Source organism: Elephas maximus, chromosome 12 (genome assembly GCF_024166365.1).
Source record: "Elephas maximus indicus isolate mEleMax1 chromosome 12, mEleMax1 primary haplotype, whole genome shotgun sequence".
NCBI lineage: Eukaryota > Metazoa > Chordata > Mammalia > Proboscidea > Elephantidae > Elephas > Elephas maximus.
The window spans coordinates 16,102,789-16,125,122 of NC_064830.1; the positions used below are offsets into that span (position 1 = coordinate 16,102,789).

The 22,334-nt window shown below is 42.9% G+C and overlaps 1 protein-coding gene across 4 annotated transcripts in view; it reads left to right on the top strand.

The window, feature by feature from the left end:
- Window positions 1-12,850, top strand: part of RNF144A (ring finger protein 144A) — a 153,011-nt gene extending 140,161 nt beyond the window's left edge. For all 4 annotated transcript variants that reach the window (XM_049904883.1, XM_049904882.1, XM_049904885.1 and 1 more), the window contains one exon: window positions 11,114-12,850. In XM_049904883.1, the coding sequence (XP_049760840.1) occupies window positions 11,114-11,245 (132 nt within the window). In that variant the 3' untranslated portion in view covers window positions 11,246-12,850. The remainder of the gene's footprint in view (window positions 1-11,113) is intronic.
- The last annotated feature ends 9,484 nt before the right edge of the window (window positions 12,851-22,334 follow it).

Consider the following 22,334-nt stretch of genomic DNA (forward strand, 5'->3'; position numbering starts at 1 on the left):
TGGCAGTTGATCCTTGCTTCGACTGGGACCTCAGCTAGAGCTGTCAGCCTTCACGTGGTCTCTCGAAGTTCTGAGCTCCCTAACAGCATGTCTTGAAGACAAGAGCAAGGTGGAAATTATCACCCTTTCTAACCTAGCCTTGGAAGTCACACAGCGTCACTTGTACCTCACCTTATTCATTCAAAGGGAGTCATGTGTTCCTTGGGATCTTTGGCTGCACTGAGTCCTAAGCACTGAATTCTAAGCATCTCTGATAAAAGTCGTTAATGGAATAAGGCATTGGAGCAATACAGAGACCTGAAGAAAGAGTCCATACCCTCCACTGTTGTTAAGGAATAAGCTTAAAAACATTTTTCAGTTCAGCTACTCTGCTTCATTCAGTCAGCAAGCTTTAAGGAGTACCTGCTAAGTGCTGGCTCTGAGCTAGGCCATGGATACTCATAGATAAAGGAAACACTCTTCTTGACCCCCAGGAGCTCTCAGTCCTGGTAGAATTTAATATAAAAATGCAGGGTACAGGTTCTCTCTTTAGTCATAAGGAACTCACAGAGTTGTGTGGGGTTGAAGATGGAGCAGTAAGGAAGAACATCTCACAGATTAAGTCTTGGGCTTGGAGTAAACAAAGTATGAGCAAACAGATGTTGACAGGAAAGTGAAGGTAGTTGCAAAAATTAGCAAAGTAGGTGAAATACAAGGCACCCAGTGGGGGGAAAGTCCAGTTGCCTGATACTTATTGAGGTGCACTAGGTACAGCAGCAGATCCCCACCAACCTAGACATTTATTATTTATTTACAAAGAATACAAAACCAAGAAAACAACCAAACCAGTTTCTGCCAAGTGGATCCTGACTCATGACGACCACATGTGTGCAGAGTAGAACTGAGTTCCTAGGGTTTTCAAGGGTGTGACCTTTCAGAAGCAAAGCACCAGGCTTTCTTCCAAGGTACCTCTGGGTGTATTTGAAAATCGAACTTTTCAGTTAATAGTTGTCTTAGTTATTTAGTGCTACCACAAGTGGATGGTTTTAGCAAAGGGAAATTTATTCTCCAGTCTAGTAGACCAGAAGTCCAAATTCAGGGCACCAGCTCCAGGGGGAGGCTTTCTCTCTCTGTCAGCTCCAGGGGAAGGTCCTTGTCATCAATCATCCTCTGGTCTAGGAACTTCTCAGGCACGGGACCCCAGGTCCAAAGGACATGCTCTGCTCCCGGTGCTGCTTTCTTCCTGATCTGAAGCCACCATGTCTCTCTGCTTACTTCTTTCTTTTATATCTCAGAAGAGATTGATTTAAGATACAACCTAGTCTTGTAGATTGAGTCCTGCCTCATTAATATAACTGCCTCTAATCCTGCCTCGTTAACATCATAGAGGCAGGACTTACAGAACATAGGAAAATCACATCAGATGACAAAATGGTGGACAATCACACAGTACTGGGGATCTTGGCCTAGCCAAGTTGACAACATTTTTGGGGGGGACACAATTCAATCCATAACAATAGATAAGCCCTTAACCATTTGCCCCATCCAGGACTCTACCAACTATACAATGACCCATTTTATAACCACGGCCCAAGGCAAGATAGAGAATATTTCTCTTACCTGAAGGCATTATTAATTTTGTAAATTTGTTTTTAGAAGTGAAGCATAGACATAAGGTCCTTGTTTCATGTGTGATTCTTCCAATTTTAGATCAAATCTGCAACCCCATTCCGTTTCCCCTTTAACAGCCTTCTTGCTTGGCATCTGCTCATCAGCAGACTCATTAAGGATCTTGTAAACTGAGTCTTACTTTGTATTTACTGCAAAGGTTTTTAAGGAGTGATGTGGATTTTATTCTCTTCCATTGGCTTGTTCATCAAATATTTATTAAGTGTGTACGAAGTACCCAGAAGTCATGGTAGGTGCTAATATCCACCAGCTCTAAGATGGCGTTCAGAACCTGGTGTGCCATGAATTCATATCTTTGCAGCCCTTTCATTGCTCCTATTGACTCACTGGCCTTATGGACTGAAACTCGTAGCTGTGGTGCCCTTGTCTTTCTCTACCTCTTTGTTTGGCCCCTGTTCCATTGGTCTCTATCACCCTCTCTTCTCCTCTGCTTTTTCTATTCATGCCTAGCTCTGCCCTTCTAAGTTGTGCCTTTAAAGTTTAATGCAGATGTAACGTCCTACATGAATTCTTCTTGATTCTTATCTGAGAATGAGCCCTCCTTCTCAGATCCCACAGGACTTTCAACATTCCTCTTGGGTCATATAAGAGTCACAGTCTTTTTTTTTTTTTTTTTTTGCACCTGTGTCAATATCTCTTATAATAGACAAAATTATTCTTGAGAGCAGGGACTTGTTTCTCTCATCTTTGCAACTTTTATGGTCCTGGTCCTGTGCCTGAGACAAAAAAAAAATATTTAAAAAATATTGTTATTGTTGATGTTGGGTGCCATTGAGTTGATTTCATGGCAACATCATGTAACGGGTAGAACTGCCCCATAGGGTTTTCTTGACTGTATAATCTTTATGGTAGCAGATCACCAGACCTTTGTCCTGCAGAGCCACTGGGTGGAATTGAACTGCCAACCTTTTGGTTAGCATTAGCTGAATGTAATAGTGAATGATTAATTTGGCTTTTTATGTTATTTGTTTGCAGCCTTCCTTTGCAAAGCTGGTGGTCCCTGGAAGAGACTGTCCCTTCAGGCACTATCTGTCCATGGGAAAATTTTCATAGGCTGGAACAGGAACAAAAGTGTCCCCATGTCCCCTGCCCACTGAACCATCATTTCTTGGGATCCTATTAGAGCCACTTCATTTTCTGAGTTTCCATCTAGTGGGAGCATGTTTGAGAAGAAATTTGATTGTTAACATTCAAAGAAAGAAAGCAAAGTTGGGTGTAGTTAAAGAGGTGATATTACTTGTTCCCCTCCCTAAACCACAACCAAAACACCCATGGCCATCGAGTCAATTCTGACTCCTAGCAACCCTATAGAACAGAGTAGAACTGCCCCATAGAGTTTCCAAGGAGTGCCTGATAGATCTGAACTGCCAACCTTTTGGTTAGCAGATGTAGCATGTAACCACTACACCACCGGGGTTTCCTCCCCGCTCCCCAGAAAGAACAACACCACCAGAAAAAAAAAATCCAATGAAGAAGAGTAGGGGTCTGTGCCGCAGCAATTGTTTGGGGGAACGGTACAGCAGTATTAGTAGCAAGAGGCAAACATGCTATGGTTTGGATGGACGTCCACCCTATACAGAAATCCCCCACTTTACTTGAACTCATCTTTGCCTTTTAGAAATGAGTCTACCTAAAAGTCTTCTCTCCTGTGGTCTCTTGACTGGTTTTCCTGCTTCCGGGGTTTATCCTGTTATCTTTTCTGTCCTCTTGGCTGCTAGAGTATGGACCCTTTATGTTCCCCGAGTGCAGTGCTTTGTTAATCTCCTCACAGAATGAACCCTGTAACTTAACAGATTTGGGTTGAGTGCTTTCATGTGTAAGTCTGTAACGATATAAAGGGAACTCACATGGTGATAAGGCAGGGTGTGATATTAGAAGCCAAGAAGTGTCTCTTGTTCATAATTCAGGCTGGAAGATTTGAGAAAAAACTGTATAAAAAGAGTGGCAACTGAGCCAGACCATAAAGGTTCTGAATATCAGAGGTTTTCGAGAAGACATTACAGGGGTTGACAATGGCATGAACAAAGGCTCAGAAGCGTGACCATGGGGGCCGGGCTGGGGACCATCTGGTGGCTGAGTGCAGCTGATGGGAAGGCTGGGGAGAGAGTAGTGATTGGAACTGAAGGGGCAGACCAGATGCTGAGGGGTCTGGAGTGTCCTGCTGTAGACTTGAAGACTGTATAGCACTAGGGAGCCACAGAAGGCTTTAGAGCAACGGAGGAAAATGTGCAGAGAGGAGGACACTACTTGATGACTTCTCATCCTGGTATTTCTGTTTCTACAAAATCTGGCCTTTACCTGCTCATTTAACGTCATTTCCATCTCTGCAAAGTAGAGAAGAGCCCTATTCATAGTGGCCCGCAGTCCTCCTCCACTTCCACCTCTCACCCTGCTCTAGTTTTTGCCTTCACTGCCTCCCTTTCTATCCAGGTCCCTCCCACTTTTAAGGCCCCATCTTCTCTAGCTAGCTGTCTCTAACCAGCCCAGGCCATAGCACTTTCTGAGCAGTGGCTTTTGAATTTTGACTGTGCCCCATAGGTGGAAATACGTATTACGTGGCAGCCAGAAGTACATATTACATGGCAACCAGCACGTGTGTTTCCGCACAGTCCCCTGTATTAACTCTCCCATTCTATTCTTACATAGTTTCTATTCTCTTTACTAAAATGATAGTTGATTTAACATCCCACAGGTGGGTCAGATGCATCGCCCTGTGTTATTACTTGGAAACCCTGGTGGCGTAGTGGTTAAGAGCTACGGCTGCTAACCAAGAGGTCGGCAGTTCAAATCCGCCAGGCACTCCTTGGAAACTCTATGGGGCAGTTCTACTCTGTCCTCTAGGGTCGCTATGAGTCGGAATTGACTCGACGGCAGTGGGTTTGGTTTTGGTTTGGTGTCATTACTTAGCCCTTCTCACCACAGTCTATTTTCATCAGCTCATTGGGAACATACTTGTCTGATTGGCACTCAGGGCCTTGCTCGACTCAAACCTCAAGAGTACTCAAGAAATGCTCTCTCAGTGAGTCCATGTCCTGTGATTCCCAACCTTTGGAAGTTGTAATAGCCAGGTCTAATTTGTTCGTCCCGCCAGATGCCCGCTTCCTGTCTTTTTCTGTCTTCAGCATTGAAGTTAGTTAAAATTGTTAGATCTTTTAGAATTTCAGGGTACCTTCTGGAGGTAATGGCTTGAGCTGCTTTCCTTGTTTTTATAGGAGTAAAAATATGATAAGCCAAGTACGTTTTACCTATCACCCTTGACAAATGGACTTCTCTAACAAGACATTGTACTATGAATGGAAACATTATATGGCTTTGTCGTGTAACAGTTTTGCACAATTCTATTTTGTCCCAAATGATATATATTTTTAAATTAAGTGTAGCAGTGTCTCCAGCTAAAACAGTGCCTTTCCAAATAGGAATGGGAAATAGCAGAGCATTTGTGATGTCAGGGTCTACTGATGTTGTATTACAAACAAACGTACTGGATGCTAATGGCTATGCCCTTGTCTTCCTGCCCCCTGCTCTGAAGTGTTTGTCTGCCTTTTTCCAATGCTATTCCAAACTCAGGAGTCCCTGGGTGGTGCAAATAGTTAAGCACTCGACAAATAGCCAAAATGTTGGCAGTTCAAACCCACCTAGAAGCGCCTTGGAAGACAGGCCCGGAGATCTGCTTCTGAAAGATCACAGCCTTGGAAACCCTTCGGAGCAGTTCTACCCTGCAACACATGGGGTCACCATGAGTTGGGATCGACTAGACGGACGTAAACTAAGGACAACATTCCAAAAATCAGCCATCGTGGGTAAGAGGCAAAAGGGGCTTTTTTTTTTTTTTTTTTCTTTTGCCCTAAGGTAAGTCTACTTCCTTGGATGTCATCATCTGATAACAGAGAATCTTACCAAACACTGACTCTTCATTTTCTTCCAAACATCGAGAAGAAGCTTTTTTTCTTTTTTTACTTCTAGGCCCACTTCATGATAAAGCGTAGGGCTCCATTTTAGTCAAAAGATGGCAGTTCATATATACAGGTCATTATGGATTTTCTATATTCCCACACATCCATAGAAGCTCGTATTAATGTCCTCCGAGGTTGAGCCGAAAGGAGGGCCTTACCTCTCAAAGCCAAGTTACTTCTGTTCCAGAAACTCTTGTGTCCTGGAGCCACACGGAGAGCTGCTGTTCTATGGATGTGTTTTGCTACACTTAACACAATATGCACAAGTCGTCTGTGGTACTTAGCTAGGTTGCCCAGCTTTTCCTCTTACATATTTGGACCTTTGGAATAGCTCCAACTTCTTTGGCGCATAGATTTTGCATCTGTAAAATGAGAAACTTGGACTGGATTATAATCCAGGGGTCAAATATGATTGCATTATTTTATTTTTATCGGGTGCATATGGAGAGAGCAAGAAGTTATCGAGCAGAGAGAAAAGGAGCCTCCAGAAAGCCAAAGCGAGGTGGAAGTGGGAACAGCATTTACTGACCACTTGGGGTGAACTAGGCATTTTTTCCGCCCGTCTGTTTGTGTTAGCAGTGCCCCAGGAATCCTAAAACACCATTCTTGATGCCCGTTTCACTTCTGTTTCCATTCTGACTGCTCCATTGAACTCCAGGTGCAAATATGTAACTGGCTGCTAGCCATCTCCATCTGATTGTCTAATAGGCATTTCAGACATTGCATGAATAAACAGTGTTAGATTTTTCCCTCAAAGTGCCTCAAGAAATTACTGGTTTGCTTGCGTGTTGCTTGTCCTCCCACCCTCATTCTGCATGCACTGTCCATTGTGACAGGGACCTTGCTTCTCTGAGTCACCAGAGTGTCCACCGTGTATGAAACAAAGAGCAGATGCTTGATAAACATTAGCAAAGCCAGTGAGTGAACAGGTGGAGGGAGAAACGTCAGTGTAGAAGCTGTAAGTATCTTGTCTAAGATTGCTCAGAAAGAAGTGACGTGGGATCAAATGCCAATTCATACTGTCTCCAGTTTGCCCTGTGACCTCTCTGCTAAAGAGAGGTATCAAGAATCAAGCAACACCTTTGCCACCTGGTTCACCCCTTCCTCCCTGAAACTGTGTATCTCCGGATTCTTCTCCCACATCCCCGTCCGTTTCTTCTCCACATCCTCCTTTATTGTCTCTTCTTCAGCTCATGCTTTAAAGGGTTGAATTCAGTTGTTTTCCTCCATGTATTCTTCCTCCCTGAGAGATACATTCACTTTGATTATTTTAAACAACGTCTATGTGCTGTGTTCCAGAAATCTGTACCTTACTTTTCCCCAGAGCTTTAGGTTCATGTACCAGCTACCTCATACGTATCCTCACCTGGATGTCCTCCCAGGTCTCTCAAGTGCAGCCTGTCCCAAATGGAGCTCGTCATTCCCCTCCGTCATTAGCAAAACCATATAACCACTCATCCAAGTGAAGAAGTGGTGAGGGACGCATGGATCTCTCCTCCTTGACCTCCCGCATCTGTTTATTCAGCAAGTCTTGCTGATTTTGCTTTGTAGATACCATTTTGTTCTATGCCTCTCCTCTCTCCATCTTCCTAGTCCATCAGCCTCTCTGGGCCTCCCTGTAAGTATTGCACTGCCTCCATGGTCTTCCTGATGCTTCTTTTCTTCCATGGACTTATCCTCCACAAAGCCACTGTAACAACCTTAAACACAAAAAGCACAAAGTGAACCATGGTCTTTCTATACTTAAAACCCTTTATTGGTTTCTCAGCAAGATGAATGCTAAGCTTCTTATCAAAGCGTCCAGAGCTCTCTGTGATTCGGCCCCTGCTGACTCTGGCCTGCCTCTCCATATCTAGTTACTGATGTTCCCTGTATCCAACTCTTCACCTCTTCACTCTTATGCCTGATCTGAGATTCTCTCTCCTGTAAAACCTTACCCCCATCCCCATCTGGCCAACTCCTGCTTCATCCATTAGCCCCTCAAGGAAGTCTTACTTAATCCCAGTATCTGTGTTATGTATCTTGTATCTGTATTTTCACACAAGTTTTCACCCTCTTGTAATTATTTGTGGGTCGGCCTCCCACTGCCAGCAGATAAATCCCTTATATTTTAAAACAAAAAGAAAAATAATTCTTTGTACTATACAGTTCAGAGCAGCAACTGTTCATTAAGCAGAGAGAAGAACTGTATAGAAAGGACAAAGTGAGGTGCAGGGGACAAGAAATTTCTAACTATGTAGTGGGAACTGAGCACCCTGCTGTGTTATCTCAGTTAGCCCTCCTCCCTGGGTGGCCCAAATGGCTTGCACTGGACTAGTAAAGGTTGGTGATTCTTATTACCCAATGGTGCTGGGGAAGAAAGGCCTGGCAATCTGCTTCTGAAAAAATTACAGCCAAGAAAACTATGGAGCACAGTTCTACTCATTAACATGCAGGGGTAACATGAGTTGGAATTGACTCGATGGCAATGGGTTTTTTCCTCTCTCAGACACATACAAGCAGTGGTAAATGTTTAACCACCTGCTATTCAGGGGGAATAGGAAACCCTGGTGGCATAGGGGTTAAGTGCTGTGGCTGTGAACCAAAGGGTTGGCAGTTCAAATCCGCCAGGCGCTCCTTGGAAACTCTATGCGGCTGTTCTACTCTGTCCTATAGGGTCGCTGTAGGGTCGCTATGAGTTGGAATCGACTGGACGGCACTGGATTTGTTTTTTTGGTTTACTCAGGGGGAGAAAGAGCCTAATTGGTAACACTGGCCAATGTCTGTAGTGTAAATACCACCATCATGGGCCTTTCGCACTACTAGCATGATGTCACTGAACACAGATGTGGGAAGAGACACTCATAATTGGCTCTCATGAGCTGGTTTGAGCCGGCTCAGGTACAACACAAAGCCCTCTGAGGTAGGTGCCATTGCCGGTCTCTGCCACATTCAAACGTGCTCAGCTAATTTGGGGTACGTTTGAATACAAACTTTCAGTGACTTAAAGCAGTTTAGTTCTCCTTGTTATATCTTTGATTTTGGCTTCGATTTTCCAAGCTCTTGAATGTGGTTTGTAGATGAGCTTTCTGAAGGAGACGATTCAGGACATACGTTCTCTGCTTGCCTCCTTCATCCCATGAGCACTGAGCATTTATTACGGGACAGGCACTAACTAGGCTGTGCATAAGGGATGTACAATAGTTTACAAAAATGTGATTTGCCCTTAGGTAGCTTACAGTTTAAGGAACTCAGACTGAGAGGTTAATTTGATCCCTTTAATCTCAGGGTTTGCTAGTTTGATCAAGGTGATGTCATACGGTGATTCTCTAAGGAGAGAGAGTTTATTTTATCCATCTCTCCATGTCTCTCACAGTACCTGGTCTAGTGCCTAATGTCTGTTATAGCGTGTGCACTATGTGATTGCTTTTGTTTTCTAATATTTGCTTTGGTTTCATTCTTTATTTTTGGCTACCTTCCGTCTGGCAATATCTGCATCCTTCTACCGCCAATGGACGATAATAGTGTGGGTAACCTAACTTATAGGATAGAATACAAGGATACGGTTAGTGAAAAGCTAAGGGCCAAGAACATGGGCCCTTAAGCATTTTGTCATGTTTGTGACTGTACAGAACCTGCTGGCTCTTTCTGGAATGACAGTTTTGCTCCAGGTAGTTGAGGTTGCCAGAGAGTACCATCTGTATAAGTAATACCTTACGGTGTTTCTTTTGGAGCCCTAGTGGCACAGTGGTTAAGAGCTATGGCTGCTAACCAAAAGGTCGGCTGTTCGAATCCATCAGCCACTACTTGGAAAGCCTATGGGGCAGTTCTACTCTGTCCTATACAGAATCGACTCCACGGAAATGGGTTTGGGTTTGGTGTTTCTTTTATATATTCTGAAATATCTATGTGCATATGAATTTAACGAATCATGACCAGAATTCAAGGTACCCCAATGTTATACCCTGATTCCACAATTGACATTCTGTCCAGACAAAAAGACTTAGGCAGCAGGGAAGCAAAGATGAATTCTCAGCATTAGCACAACCTAACATATACTATACATTATAAATGCAGAGAGACGTATGTGTGAGCATACGAGTGTGTGTTGGTTTTCAGGCTGAAATTTAAATCAGTATCCTTTATTTCACACACCTGGGATGATTCAGCATAGTGTCATACTTTAGGGCTGATAATGGCCCTTTGGAGATCTTTCTACCTGATTTGCTGATTTTATAGTTAAGAAAACCAAGGCCCAGAGAGGAGTAAATTCGCTAAGACTTGCAGAGTCAGGATTAGAACCATGTGCTGAGCTCTTTCATGCACTTCCCGCTTTGAACACCAGGTGGTGGCCTAACTCTGTCTTCAGATCTCAGCTCTGCACTCCTGCCTCTGACGGATCCAGGTGATGGATGTGACTAGTCAAAAGCACAAACTCCATGCTCCTTTGATCGGGAACACTATCTGATTTAGATGACAACATGTCAATACAGTTGAGGCTTATTCCTTTCGATATTAACTCATACCTAGAGGTAAAATGTTGTTTTAAAACGGAAAGCAAAATACCTGACCATGTAGTGTTGTGCTTCAAGTTCCAGGAATGATGTAGACTTGGTCTTTCCCTAATGCATTGTGCTGTGTGTCTTTTCCCACCACACTTTTCCCAGCAACACAATGGTGTCATGTTGTTGAGAGAAGAAATCTTTTAAGGATTGCAACTGACTTCAGATAGAAGTCTGATTGAATTGTGTTTCCCCCAAAATGTGTATCAACTTGGCTAGGTCATGATTCCCAGAAATGTGTGGTTGTCCACCATTTCGTCATCTGATGTGATTATCCCATGTGTTGTAAGTCCTACCTCTATGATGTTAATGAGGCAGGATCAGAGGCAATTATGTCAATGAGGCAGGACTCAATCTATAGGATTAGGTTGTATTTTGAGTCAATCTCTTTTGAGATTTTAAAAGAGAGAAGTGAGCAGAGAGAAAAGGGACCTCATGCCACCAAGAAAGAAGTGCTGGAGTGGAGCGCATCCTTTGGACCTGGGGCCCCTGCACTGAGAAGCCCTCAGACCGGGGAATAGTGATGACAAGGACCTTCCCCCAGAGCCAAGAGAGAGAGACAGCCTTCCCCTGGAGCTGGCACCCTGCATTTAGACTTCTAGCCTCCTAGACTGAGAGAATACATTTCTGTTTGTTAAAGCCATCCACTTGTGGTATTTCTGTTATAGCAGCACTAGGTAACTAAGACACCCTGTCAGGAATGCCTTATGCCAGTCTTCCTTGTATAACAACCACGTACCTATCTTTATAATCTCAGCCATCGTCCACTGTAAACTCACCTCCCTCCTAGCAAATTCAGCCACAGGAAGGCAATATGGGCAGATTGGTAGGCGGATGGATAGATGATGAGTGGATGGATACATGGATGGTTGGTTGTGTGGTTTGCATTTCAGCTGCAGAACCTACAGACCAGCACACCTCATCTTCTGTTCCTTTATTTCCTTGTTCCAGGTCGTGGGCATTTTTGCTGGATTTGGGCTTCTACTCTTGGTTGCCTCGCCTTTCCTGCTCCTGGCCACTCCATTTGTACTTTGCTGCAAATGCAAATGCAGTAAAGGGGATGACGACCCACTACCCACCTAGAGGAAGGCAAGATGCTGGAACAAGACCCCTGCCTCCGGGAAGCACGGCTCTCCCCCACCCCACCCCACTGTTCCCCTCTCACTAAATATCTTTCTTGCCTTATGTGCCCCATTGAGCTTCACAGTGTCACGCCGGATGCCGTGATTTCAGGGACAGACCTCAGAACGTTTGCCAAGGTCCCAGTTGCCGTCCACTGGGCATGTGGAAGGCAAGGCAGGTGTGGGGAGGACAAAAGCAGTGTCTGCAGATCTGACAAGGGAGGTGCTGTGAGAAAAACGCTGGGCAGTTTTCTCCCTGTGGTAATAGACTAGAAATGTCTAGTAGTAGCCTAAGAGACCTTCTCGTACAAAACATGGTCCCGTCTCCCTATTGGCTTCAAGATGGTGTCATGTTGTTGAGAGAAGCAGTCTTTTAAGGATTGCAACTGACTTCAGCCAGAATGCGATTATTCCGACTTGAGAAAAGCACTCTGTTTATGACAACTGTTTTTATTACTAATGGCATTTAGTAAAATCTTTCTAGAAGGCTTTTTCTTTTTTTTCCAACTGCGTAGTGAGAACCAACAAGGTGCATATAAACCATCCTATGCCTTTCTTGAAATTTGCATTTTAAAAAGTTATAGCTAAATGACTTTTCTGGCTTGGACACTTTCCAAGAGATTTAGAAAGACTTATGTGCTTTTTTTTTTTTTCTTGAAACTTGTTGTAATGACTTTTTGAAAGTTGTAAGCTGTGCATTGTTATAAACGTGATTCCTGTATAGCTGCCTATCTTTGAAAATACTGACATGTTTAAAGGAAAATCTCCGTCGTTAGCCTGGGTTTGCCTTTTGTTTTTTTCTCTCTTTGGGGATTGGACTAAGCTTGTAGAGTTCATAACTTCTCACCCAGGTACCAGCAACTTTTTTTTTTTTTATTAACATCTTAAAATCAGATGTTTTACTTTGAAACAGTTCTGTCATGGTCGACAGTGAGAAGATCATAGTATTGTTGGTTCTCGGAGAGTGGGGACTGGAGGCCTCTTGGTGGCTTGTGGGGGACTTCTAGATTTTCACTTTCTTTTCTTTAAATGATTTAATTATTTTGCAGAAATCATATGTCTTACATAGTTTCAAGCCCTGTTGCTACAAACTTCCCCCTCCTGCTGAAAAAGCCTTCCATTTCATGTAATTATTTTCATTCGGGGATTTTACATGTGGTCTTTTGTAGGGCTGTATGTGGCTGTTACCATGACATCAAAATGCGCTAGTCAATAAGAAAACACAAATTACTCCATCAGTTGACTTTGAAACGTGGCAAAAGTGTATTCTTTAAAAAGAGTTGACTTCCAAATGGCTTTTGAAGACACATGTGCTTTTAAAGAGATGAAGATAAGACTCCTAAAAATAATGGAAAGGCAAATGTTTTAAATTCATTATAGTGGGATTTTTTTAAAAAGTTAAGAGTTCCACAGATGAGTAAAACAAAAACAAAACCTGACTTTTATCATGGTTATTTGCTCATTGCAAACACATTTCAAAAAAAAAAATTGGTTGTTTTTGTTTGTTTGGTTTCTGCCCTTGTATAACCACTTCAGGTTCTAGCAGCCACCCCCCACCCCCCGCCCCATAGAAATGTCTTCTTTTTTGTTGTTGTGTCTTAAAAATTTAATAAGTTAGAACAGGATCACCTCACTCTCTCCTGTAGTATGAATTTTCTTTTATGAAACTGAAGCCGTTTAGAATACTAATGTGTGTCAAATTGATGACGTTCTCTTCAAAAAATTCTCCTTAGAGTTGCATTTTAAAAATTCATTAACTAAAAAAGAACATGCCTGAAACCATCTTTTCTGGAGGAAGGCTGGGTAGTGAGTCTCTGTAGATAGAAATGTTATGATAGGGTCTAATGGTAGAATGGCTTTTCTGGAGTGGATGCCAACTCCATGAGTCTTGAAGATGAAGTTAGTGGCTGGTGAAACCTAGGCCAGAGACCTTAGCCTGTGACTTCTCTTTAAAATGCCCTTCAAGATGGCAGCCTGTGGCCCTGTTTCCAGTGGTGCACAGGGCAGCTTTTACCACTTCCCAGTCCATACTGCCTATAATTACTTCTGCCCATTGCAAAATCCATAGTATGCCTCTCCTTTGGGGTGGGAATCAGAGCCCCTGGAAAGTTGTGTTCCTTGGCCTAGAGCTTAAATTCCTTTATTCCTAGAGGGATAGGCGGGCTTTCGAGATTAGAAGAACCTCTGGCTCCATCATGTACCTCCCTAGAACCCCAGGCATCCTCGTGCCTGCACCTCCAGTGTGTTTCACAAGCACTTGGTTTGACCTGGGTACGGACCACAGAGGCTTCGAGGAGTCCTTCTTGGTAACCAAAATAGCACCTACTTGCTCACCGTTTTTGCATTAAACATGTCTCAGTTTGCTCAGTTTGACTTAATAATAAGCTAAAATTGTCCATTCCCTAGAGAGTTACGAGCAAGATTACACTGACCTACTTACATAAACTTGCATTTCCTCCATCAGACTCCTTTTCTTTTAGAAAGGGACGCTACACCCATTTTTCACGGTGATACAATATCAACCATGTGCAATGTAAATAGAACATGGGAAGATGGTCTTAGATTTGAATTCTGACCTTGCTGTCATTCCAAGTAAAACATGGAGAGTTGTGCGTTAAGTAGATGGACTTGTTCCTGCCATTCAAAATAGTTTGTCTTAGTTGAAAAATGACTTTCACTTTCACAGGTGGTTTTCACGTTGATAATCCGGAAGCACAGGCATGTTTATGAAGGTCTTTATCCTGGAGAGTAGAGGGAGAAGACCCGTAGCCATTGGCCACGGCTTACAATAGTGCAGGGGTGAGCCATGGAGGGCATGGTTGACCTGTAAGTTATTCGAGTCCCTTTGGCAACAGGCCACATCGTGTGCTTTTACAGGATTTGACGGGTCTCTCGATTTGGCTCTGTCACGCACTCCGTGTAGCCCAGCCAGCCAAGCTTTGCAGTCCTCAAACGAGGCCACAGCCTTCAGAGACGGAGTCGACGTAGAGGTTTACACGCCAGAGACTGAGTTAAGACTGAGCGTAAATGAAACCTTTGCTTGAATTGCTGTCCAAACCAGTTCTTCTTCCTCAACTCCCAGGGGTAACGGCAGACTGAAGAACCAGCATCTGCCACTTCAGGCTTCTTTTAAAAAAGTGAAACCAATTCTCTTTACAGCCTATTATTCCATAAAACTGATTTAGGACCCAGGCCAATTCCTGATTAGAACACAGAGCTCCTGGGGAAAGAGATTATCAGATATATAACAAATTACTTAAAGAGGAATTGATCTGTTTCATTTATATTACAAAAATTAAATGTTATTTAACAGATTAGAAAAGAAAAATTTTCCCTTGGTAATCTTTAAAAATTAAGAGATTAGAAAGAACCACGGTGGGCTTTTTGTGTATTTCCCAGATTCATACATATATATATGCATACATATATACATACACACACACACACCTGTTGCCACTGAGTTGATTCCGACTCATACTGACCCTATAGGACAGAGTAGAACTACCCCATAGGGTTCCTTCCAAGGCTGTAATCTTTACAGAAGCAGACTGGCATGTCTTTCTCCCGAGGAGCAGCTGGTAGGTTCTAGCTGCCTACCTTGCAGTTAGCAGCCGAGTGCTTAACCACTCTGCCACCAGGGCTCCTTGTATATACGTATATATATATATGAAATCATCAAGGGAAAACATTTTGCATGTATAAACCTTCCCCAAGATCTCCAAAAACATACCAAAGCTTGTTTCTTATTATCCACCCAAGTCCTTATGAAAATAAATGAAGAGATTATGACTCGTATGGCCAAAAATGCAGTGTGGAACAGAGAGGCCTGCATTAAAATAGAATTACAAAGGCGTTAGGACTAGAGCATGCTGTTTTGGTACTGAACACCCCCTGGTCTCCCTGACGTTTTGATTTCTGTAATCCTGTCTGCCCTGAGTCCAGGAGCCTTTAGTTAGGAGTAGGTACGTGTGACATGCCTGAAGCTTTCTTTTGTACTTTGCTCACTTTACCATGGGTGTATTTTTATCTTGTATAAAGTATGCACGAATGAGTCATCCACCTGTACAAAAAATGTATTTGACAAGTGGTGGTCAAAACAAAACAAATTGGGTGTATGTTTTTGAAATGTCAGTACATTTTGTGCCACTAACACTGTGATGTAAAAAGGAGCTGTTTGAATGCCTTTTAATGTCGTGTTTTGTACTTTGGAATCATATGGAAAAGTTTAGTTTGTAATTCTGAGACATATTTTAAATGTACTGTGTCTTAGGTAGTTTGTCTACCCTTTAGAGGGATTTCTTTTTAAAGATATTTTGGCTGCAATACAGGTTACTTTTGTAAATCCTGTTTGGCTCCATCTTTTATAGATACCCATAGTTGACTACTGGCCTGAAGATCGAAGATATGATGGGGTTGGAGGTGGAAAGTGGAAAGGGTGGGAAAGGAGAGAGATCATACACCACTGGGAAGACAGCTTTTGTATTCTGAGATTTCCTCTCTTAGGAGGGTTCTCAAGTCCAGAATCCCAAAATTCTCTGGATCACTGGATACATCAACCCACTCATTCATTTCCTGCTTCCTCCTGATGGTGCCAAATCAGGAAAGCAGCATCCATGAGCGTCCTCACTTTGGGTACTTTGCCTCCATCCACAAAGATAAGTTTCTTTACAAACTTCAAATTTTATGAGATGGTTTCCTAGGGAGTATTCTAAAAAATCGGTGTTTATTCTGGGGGAAAAAATAGGATAAATACGGATGCTGTTTAATAAGAAAAATAGTAGATAGATAGCTATCATAGAGTCAATTCTATCTCATAGCCACCTATGTACAACAGAGCAAAATGCTGTCCAGTCCTATGCCATCCTCACAATCATTGGCGGGAGAAATAGTAGTCACCCTAGTGTTAGAATATTTTACCTCAATTTTCATTCATTGCATCTAAATTTTATAAAAGGATGTTCAACTTCATTAACATGGAACTAAAGACTAGGAATAGCAGCTAGTTACTTGCCCTGTGTTTAAATTTACAAAATAATAATAATAATTCTTAGTGACTTCCACTACAGATTGAAGGAGCTTTGTTTTGTTCACTGGTTATTTATTGCTCATTTATTTGCAGATTGGCAACACTGAGGCAACTGTGTCTTAGTTACCTAATGCTGCTATAATAGAAGTACCGCAAGTGGATGGCTTTAACAGAGATTTATTCTTTCACAGTCTAGGAGGCTGGAAGTCCAAATTCAGGGCACCAGCTCCAGGGGTTGGCTTTCTCTTTCTGTCAGCTCTAGAGAAAGGTCCTTGTCATCAATCTTCCCTAGTAGAGGAGCTTCTCAGTGCAGGGACCCTGGTTCCAAAGGATGCACTATTCTCCTGGCTCTTGTTTCTTGGCGGTATGAGGTCCCCATGTCTCTCTGCTCACTTCTGTCTTTTATAGCTCGAAAGAGTTTGATTTAAAACACAATCTAATCTTTTAGGTTGAGTCCTTCCTCATTAACATAACTGCCTCTAATCTTATCTCATTAACATCACAGAAGTAGGATTTACAACACAGAGGAAAATTACATCAGGTGACAAAATGGTGAACAACCACACAATACTGGGAATCATGGCCTACCCATGTAGATAGATATTTTCGGGGAACACGCTTCAATCCATGACTCTCTATGCAGAAATTCTACTCTGTGTTATGGGGTCATTATGAGTTGGAATCAACTCCACAGCAGTGGGTTTTGGGGTTTGGGCTTGCTCTCCAAGAGCTCAGTCTAAATGGGGAGGCAGAGAAGTCAGCCCACAATTTGTAAAGTATGGTAACTGCTTGGATGGATGCATGACATAGAAAGAGGGGACAGGCTGACATCAGCCAGACTAGGAGGTCAGAGAAGCCTGTCTGGAGGATGCAGTATGAGAGCTGGGTTTTAGGGATGAGCGGGAGTCAGCCAAGCAAAAAAGCAGGAGCGAGTGTTGAGGAAATAGCCTAATCTAAGAAATGCAAGTGATTTGGTCTGACTAGCAAGTTGAGAATGGTGAGCTACTCAAGTGTCTGATCTAGGGGGTCACATTATGTGACACTAAGGAAGTTGACTTTCATTCTGAAGGCAGTGGGGAACATGGTCCATGGATCAACAGTCATACCAAAGTGAAGCCAAACAGAGAAGGCAGGAAAACAAAATTGACTACAGTTCAGTTATCTGATGGTGTTGCCCAGGGTGGAGGTCTTGGAGCTCTTGCAGCTGAAGGCCCCTTATTCTCCCTGGAAATCGTTCTTCCCCAAGCTAGGCAGTATGTCAATTCTTTGAGATAACCTGGAATCAGGACTAGATCCAGAGGACACTCTGCAGAAAAAACAATGACTTTAAGTAAAATAAATTTGTATATAAACCTGTATAAAACCATTGCCCCCACTCCTAGGAATATACCCTAGAGATACAAGAGCCTTCATACAAACAGATATATGCACACCCATGTTTATCGCAGCTCTGTTTACAATAGCAAAAAGCTGGAAGCAACCAAGGTGTCCATCAACGGATGAATGGGTAAATAAATTGTGGTATATTCACACAATGGAATACTACGCATCGATAAAGAACAGTGACGAATCTCTGAAACATTTCATAACATGGAGGAACCTGGAAGGCATTATGCTGAGCGACATTAGTCAGAGGCAAAAGGACAAATATTGTATAAGACCACTATTATAAGATCTTGAGAAATAGTAAACCTGAGAAGAACACATACTTTTGTGGTTACGAGGGGGGAGGGAGGGAGGATGGGAGAGGGTTTTTTATTGATTAATCAGTAGATAAGAACTGCTTTAGGTGAAGGGAAAGACAACACTCAATACATGGAAGGTCAGCTCAATTGGACTGGACCAAAAGCAAAGAAGTTTCCGGGATAAAATGAATGCTTCAAAGGTCAGGGGAGCAAGTGCGGGGGTCTGGGGAACATGGTTTGCGGGGACTTCTAAGTCAATTGGCAAAATAATTCTATTATGAAATCATTCTGCATCCCACTTTGAAATGTGGTGTCTGGAGTCTTAAATGCTAACAAGCGGCCATCTAAGATGCATCAATTGGTCTCAACCCACCTGGAGCAAAGGAAAATGAAGAACACCAAGGTCACACGACAACTAAGAGCCCAAGAGACAGAAAGGGCCACATGAACCAGAGACCTACATCATCCTGAGACCAGAAGAACTAGTTGGTGCCCGGCCACAATCGATGACTGCGCTGACAGGGAGCACAACAGAGGACCCCTGAGGGAGCAGGAGATCAGTGGGATACAGACCCCAAATTCTCATAAAAAGACCAAACTTAATGGTCTGACTGAGACTGGAGGAATCCCGGCGGCCATGCTCCCCAGACCTTCAGTTGACACAGGACAGGAACCATCCCCGAAGACAACTCATCAGAAATGAAAGGGACTGGTCAGCGGGTGGGAGAGTGACGCTGATGCAGAGTGAGCTAATTATATTAGGTGGACACTTGAGAGTGTTGGCAACTCTTGTCTGGAGGGGGGATGGGAGGATAGAGAGAGAGAGGGAAGCCGGCAAAATTGTCAAGAAAGGAGAGACTGAAAGGGCTGACTCAAGAGGGGGAGAGCAAGTGGGAGTAGGGAGTGAGATGTATGTAAACTTATATGTGACAAACTGATTGGATTTGTAAACGTTCACTTGAAGCTTAATAAAAGTTATTAAAAAAAAAAAAAAAACCATTGCCAACTAGCCGATTCTGACTCAAAGTGACCCTGTAGGACAGAGTAGACCTGTCCCTCTAGAGTTTCCAAGGCTGTGATCTTTATGGAAGCAGACTGCCACATCTTTCTCCTGTGGAATGGTGGGTGGGTTCGAACTGTTGAGCTCTTAACCACTGTGCCACCAGGGCTCCTTTGTGTGCAATATAGGCACATGTGTTTGTTTCCAAAAATAAATTTTATCTGTGTCCACACTTAACCAAACTTAAAGTCTCTCAGAGGAATCCAAATTACAGGGCACTGCAGGGTAGGAAGAGTACCAACTTTGATAAAATGTACATGTTATTCTGAAAGTCAACCTCATTGTTTGCAGGCATTCCTCGGGGGAGAATATAACTGGCGATGTGGCCAAACCGGGAGACAGTGTCAAACACTCATTTTAACTAGGCTTTGTCTAAACCAGTGAATGAGTCAGCCATTTAAAAATAGCAATCACTACTCATTTACTTGTTTTTTTTTTTTTTTTTACAACTTGTTTTCCCTTTTCTAAAATCACTCAGGGTATACGTTTTAGGAATGGAGCCAGCATGGAATGGGAATAGCATGACAGAATATAGCCTCCAAGGTCAAGGCAGTCTGGATTCAAGTCCCAAGTGGGTGATTTCTTGTGCATATTACTTCACTTGGGAGTATCAATTTCTTCTTTTGACTATGAGGATAAAAATAGCACCTACCTCACAGGATCATTCTGAGAATAAATGAGGAATTGCAAGTGAAACGTATAGTATAGCGTGAGGTAATATGCTATGCGATGCCATGAATGAATTTCAGCTATGAATGTGTATAACAGTTCCATCAAGAAGATGCACTCACCTCCTCCAACTCCAAAACACTGACGAACTCTCCTTACCACGTTCATTCTAGGACATCCAAGCTCCTGAGAGGGTCTGATCATTTTCCCCGACAACACAATGCATGCCCCCCCACAGATGCTAGTGATTGACCCTGTTGGACCCTGCTGTTAATGCCAAGAAGAATGAAGTAAAATTATCCCCAAAGGAAAGTCTCAGTTTGAGTCATTCACTTGTTCCCCTGAGTGATCATCTGAGTTCTATGAAACGTCATGTCTTAATTTCCTTTCAGTGTAAGAGGAGCGCTTTGCCCTAGGACCAAAGTGCTCGATTTAGAAAATCCATTCAGAATGTACATAACACTTAATGCAGTTTGCACTGCTCCAGAAAGATCCAGCAGGGAGTAGGCTTTTCTCACTTCTCAGAATCTCAGTTTATCACAACTTTCCTGAAAGGCCAAAAAATTAAAAGGGACTACATTTCAAAAGTATCTGACAGATGGACCAGATTCAGGAAATCAACATTATAAATAAGAGGTTTTCCTATCTGTATCATCAGCACGTACCATTGTCAGACACAGAAACCAAGACAAAAAACCAAGCCAGTTGCAGTGGAGTCAATACTGACTCACAGCGACCTTGGAGCTGCCCCATAGGGTTTCCAAGGAGCAGCTGGTAGATTTGAACTACTGACCTTTTGGTGAGCAGCTGAGCTCTTAACCACTGAACCACCAGGGCTCCTGTTAGACAGATCCACCCGTTACCCTCGAGTCCAGTAGATGTTGTTAAACAAAGGGATTAACTCCTGCTACCAAGTGTTTGTGCGTGAGTGTATGTTTGTGGGAGGAGAGGTGGGAGTGTTAATTGTTTGGGGTCCAAAGCCAAATGAAACCCACTGCCGTGAAGTCCATTCCGACTCATAGCAACCCTATAGGACAGAGTAGAACCGCCCCGTAGAGTTTCTAAGCAGCACTGGTGGATTCAAACTGCCGACCTTTTGGTTAGCAGCTGTAACACTTAACCACTACGCCACCAGGGTTTTCTTGGGGTATTTTTGTTAAAAAAAACAGCCATTAAATTTGAGCTGGAGATGTACATACAGTCTAGAAAGTCTCACCTGAGGTTATAAAAAAATCCAGAACCTACTATGAGACAGGCATTTTGCTTACTGCTTTGCATGGTTTATTGTTAAGGCTCACAAACCATTTCTTATTTGTCTCCATGCCACAGTGAGGAAAGTGAGGCTCAGAGAGGCTAATTTGCCAAAAGTAATAAACTGTGAGTGGCTGAGTCATGAACGGCTGGTCAACCCTACAGAACCAATGGTTTTGTGTTGTTTTTTGTTTTATTTTTCCATTACTTTCTTATTCTTATCCTTCTTTTCCTGTTTCACCCTATTGACAACAAGGCGGCATCCCCCAACAGTGTATCCTCAGCCTGCACCCTGTTCTTGGGGAGAGTTTAAATTCTCTGCAGATAATACTACTCGTGAAGACAAAAAAGATCCTTGTCCTACCCACTTGAAGCCCAATGAATGAATGAGGAAAATGGCCCCAGGAAATATGGAGGAAGAAATAGTTACTTCAGGGCACACATACCATCTGGGATGCTTTCCTATACAAAAGACCAATCACCACACCCTCCCCAAATCATCACACAATCAACTTTCAGGTGGGTATGGACCACCATGAGGCTGAAGATAGTACCCACTGCAGGAAAAACACTATATTTCTGCAACAAACTATGAAGGATAATATTATTATTGTCACAGCTTTTTCACCTTATAGGTGAGAAAACTAAGGTTCAGAATCAAGAGTCTTGCTCAATAACAAATAACTAGTAGAGGCTATGGATCCAAGACCCAAACCCACATTTTGTAGAAACCAAATGCAGAACTTAAGCAAGACACCTAACAGCCACATCAAAGGTAAGGACTGACCGATGGTGGCCATAGGAGCCTGCCTTCAGAAAGCGTTTTAGAGAGGATGGAATAGGCGCAGCCTTGCTTGGAATTTGGGAATTAGCCACCACTTGAGAACTTTTCAAAACTGTATTTCCATGACAGTGAAATATTTCATAGGAGAAGATCACCTTGGAAATTGCTGTTCCCACAATCTGAAATAGAATAAAAGAGATGCTTTCATGCATACACTGTAGATGGAACACCCAACTCCTACATTATCACCCAATAAACTTGAAGAGCTAGGATGAATTGAAAGCCACAGAAGTAAATATCGGCAAGCACTCTCACCCCATTTTAACCTAAGGTCAAGTGTGAGTACAGGGATGATAGCTAAAACACAGCTCTTTCGAATGCTGCTGACTCTCTGTTGTATACCTACTATGCAGAGACCTATGGCAGGCAGAGATACCAAGAGACAGAGCTTTCCTAGCCTCTGTCCTCATGGGGCTCAAGGTCTAGTGGGAATTGCAGAGTATAGATGAACTGTAGTCCTATATGAGAGGAGTGTGTAAGGCCCTATGAGCTCACAAAGGGGGAATGCAGGATATA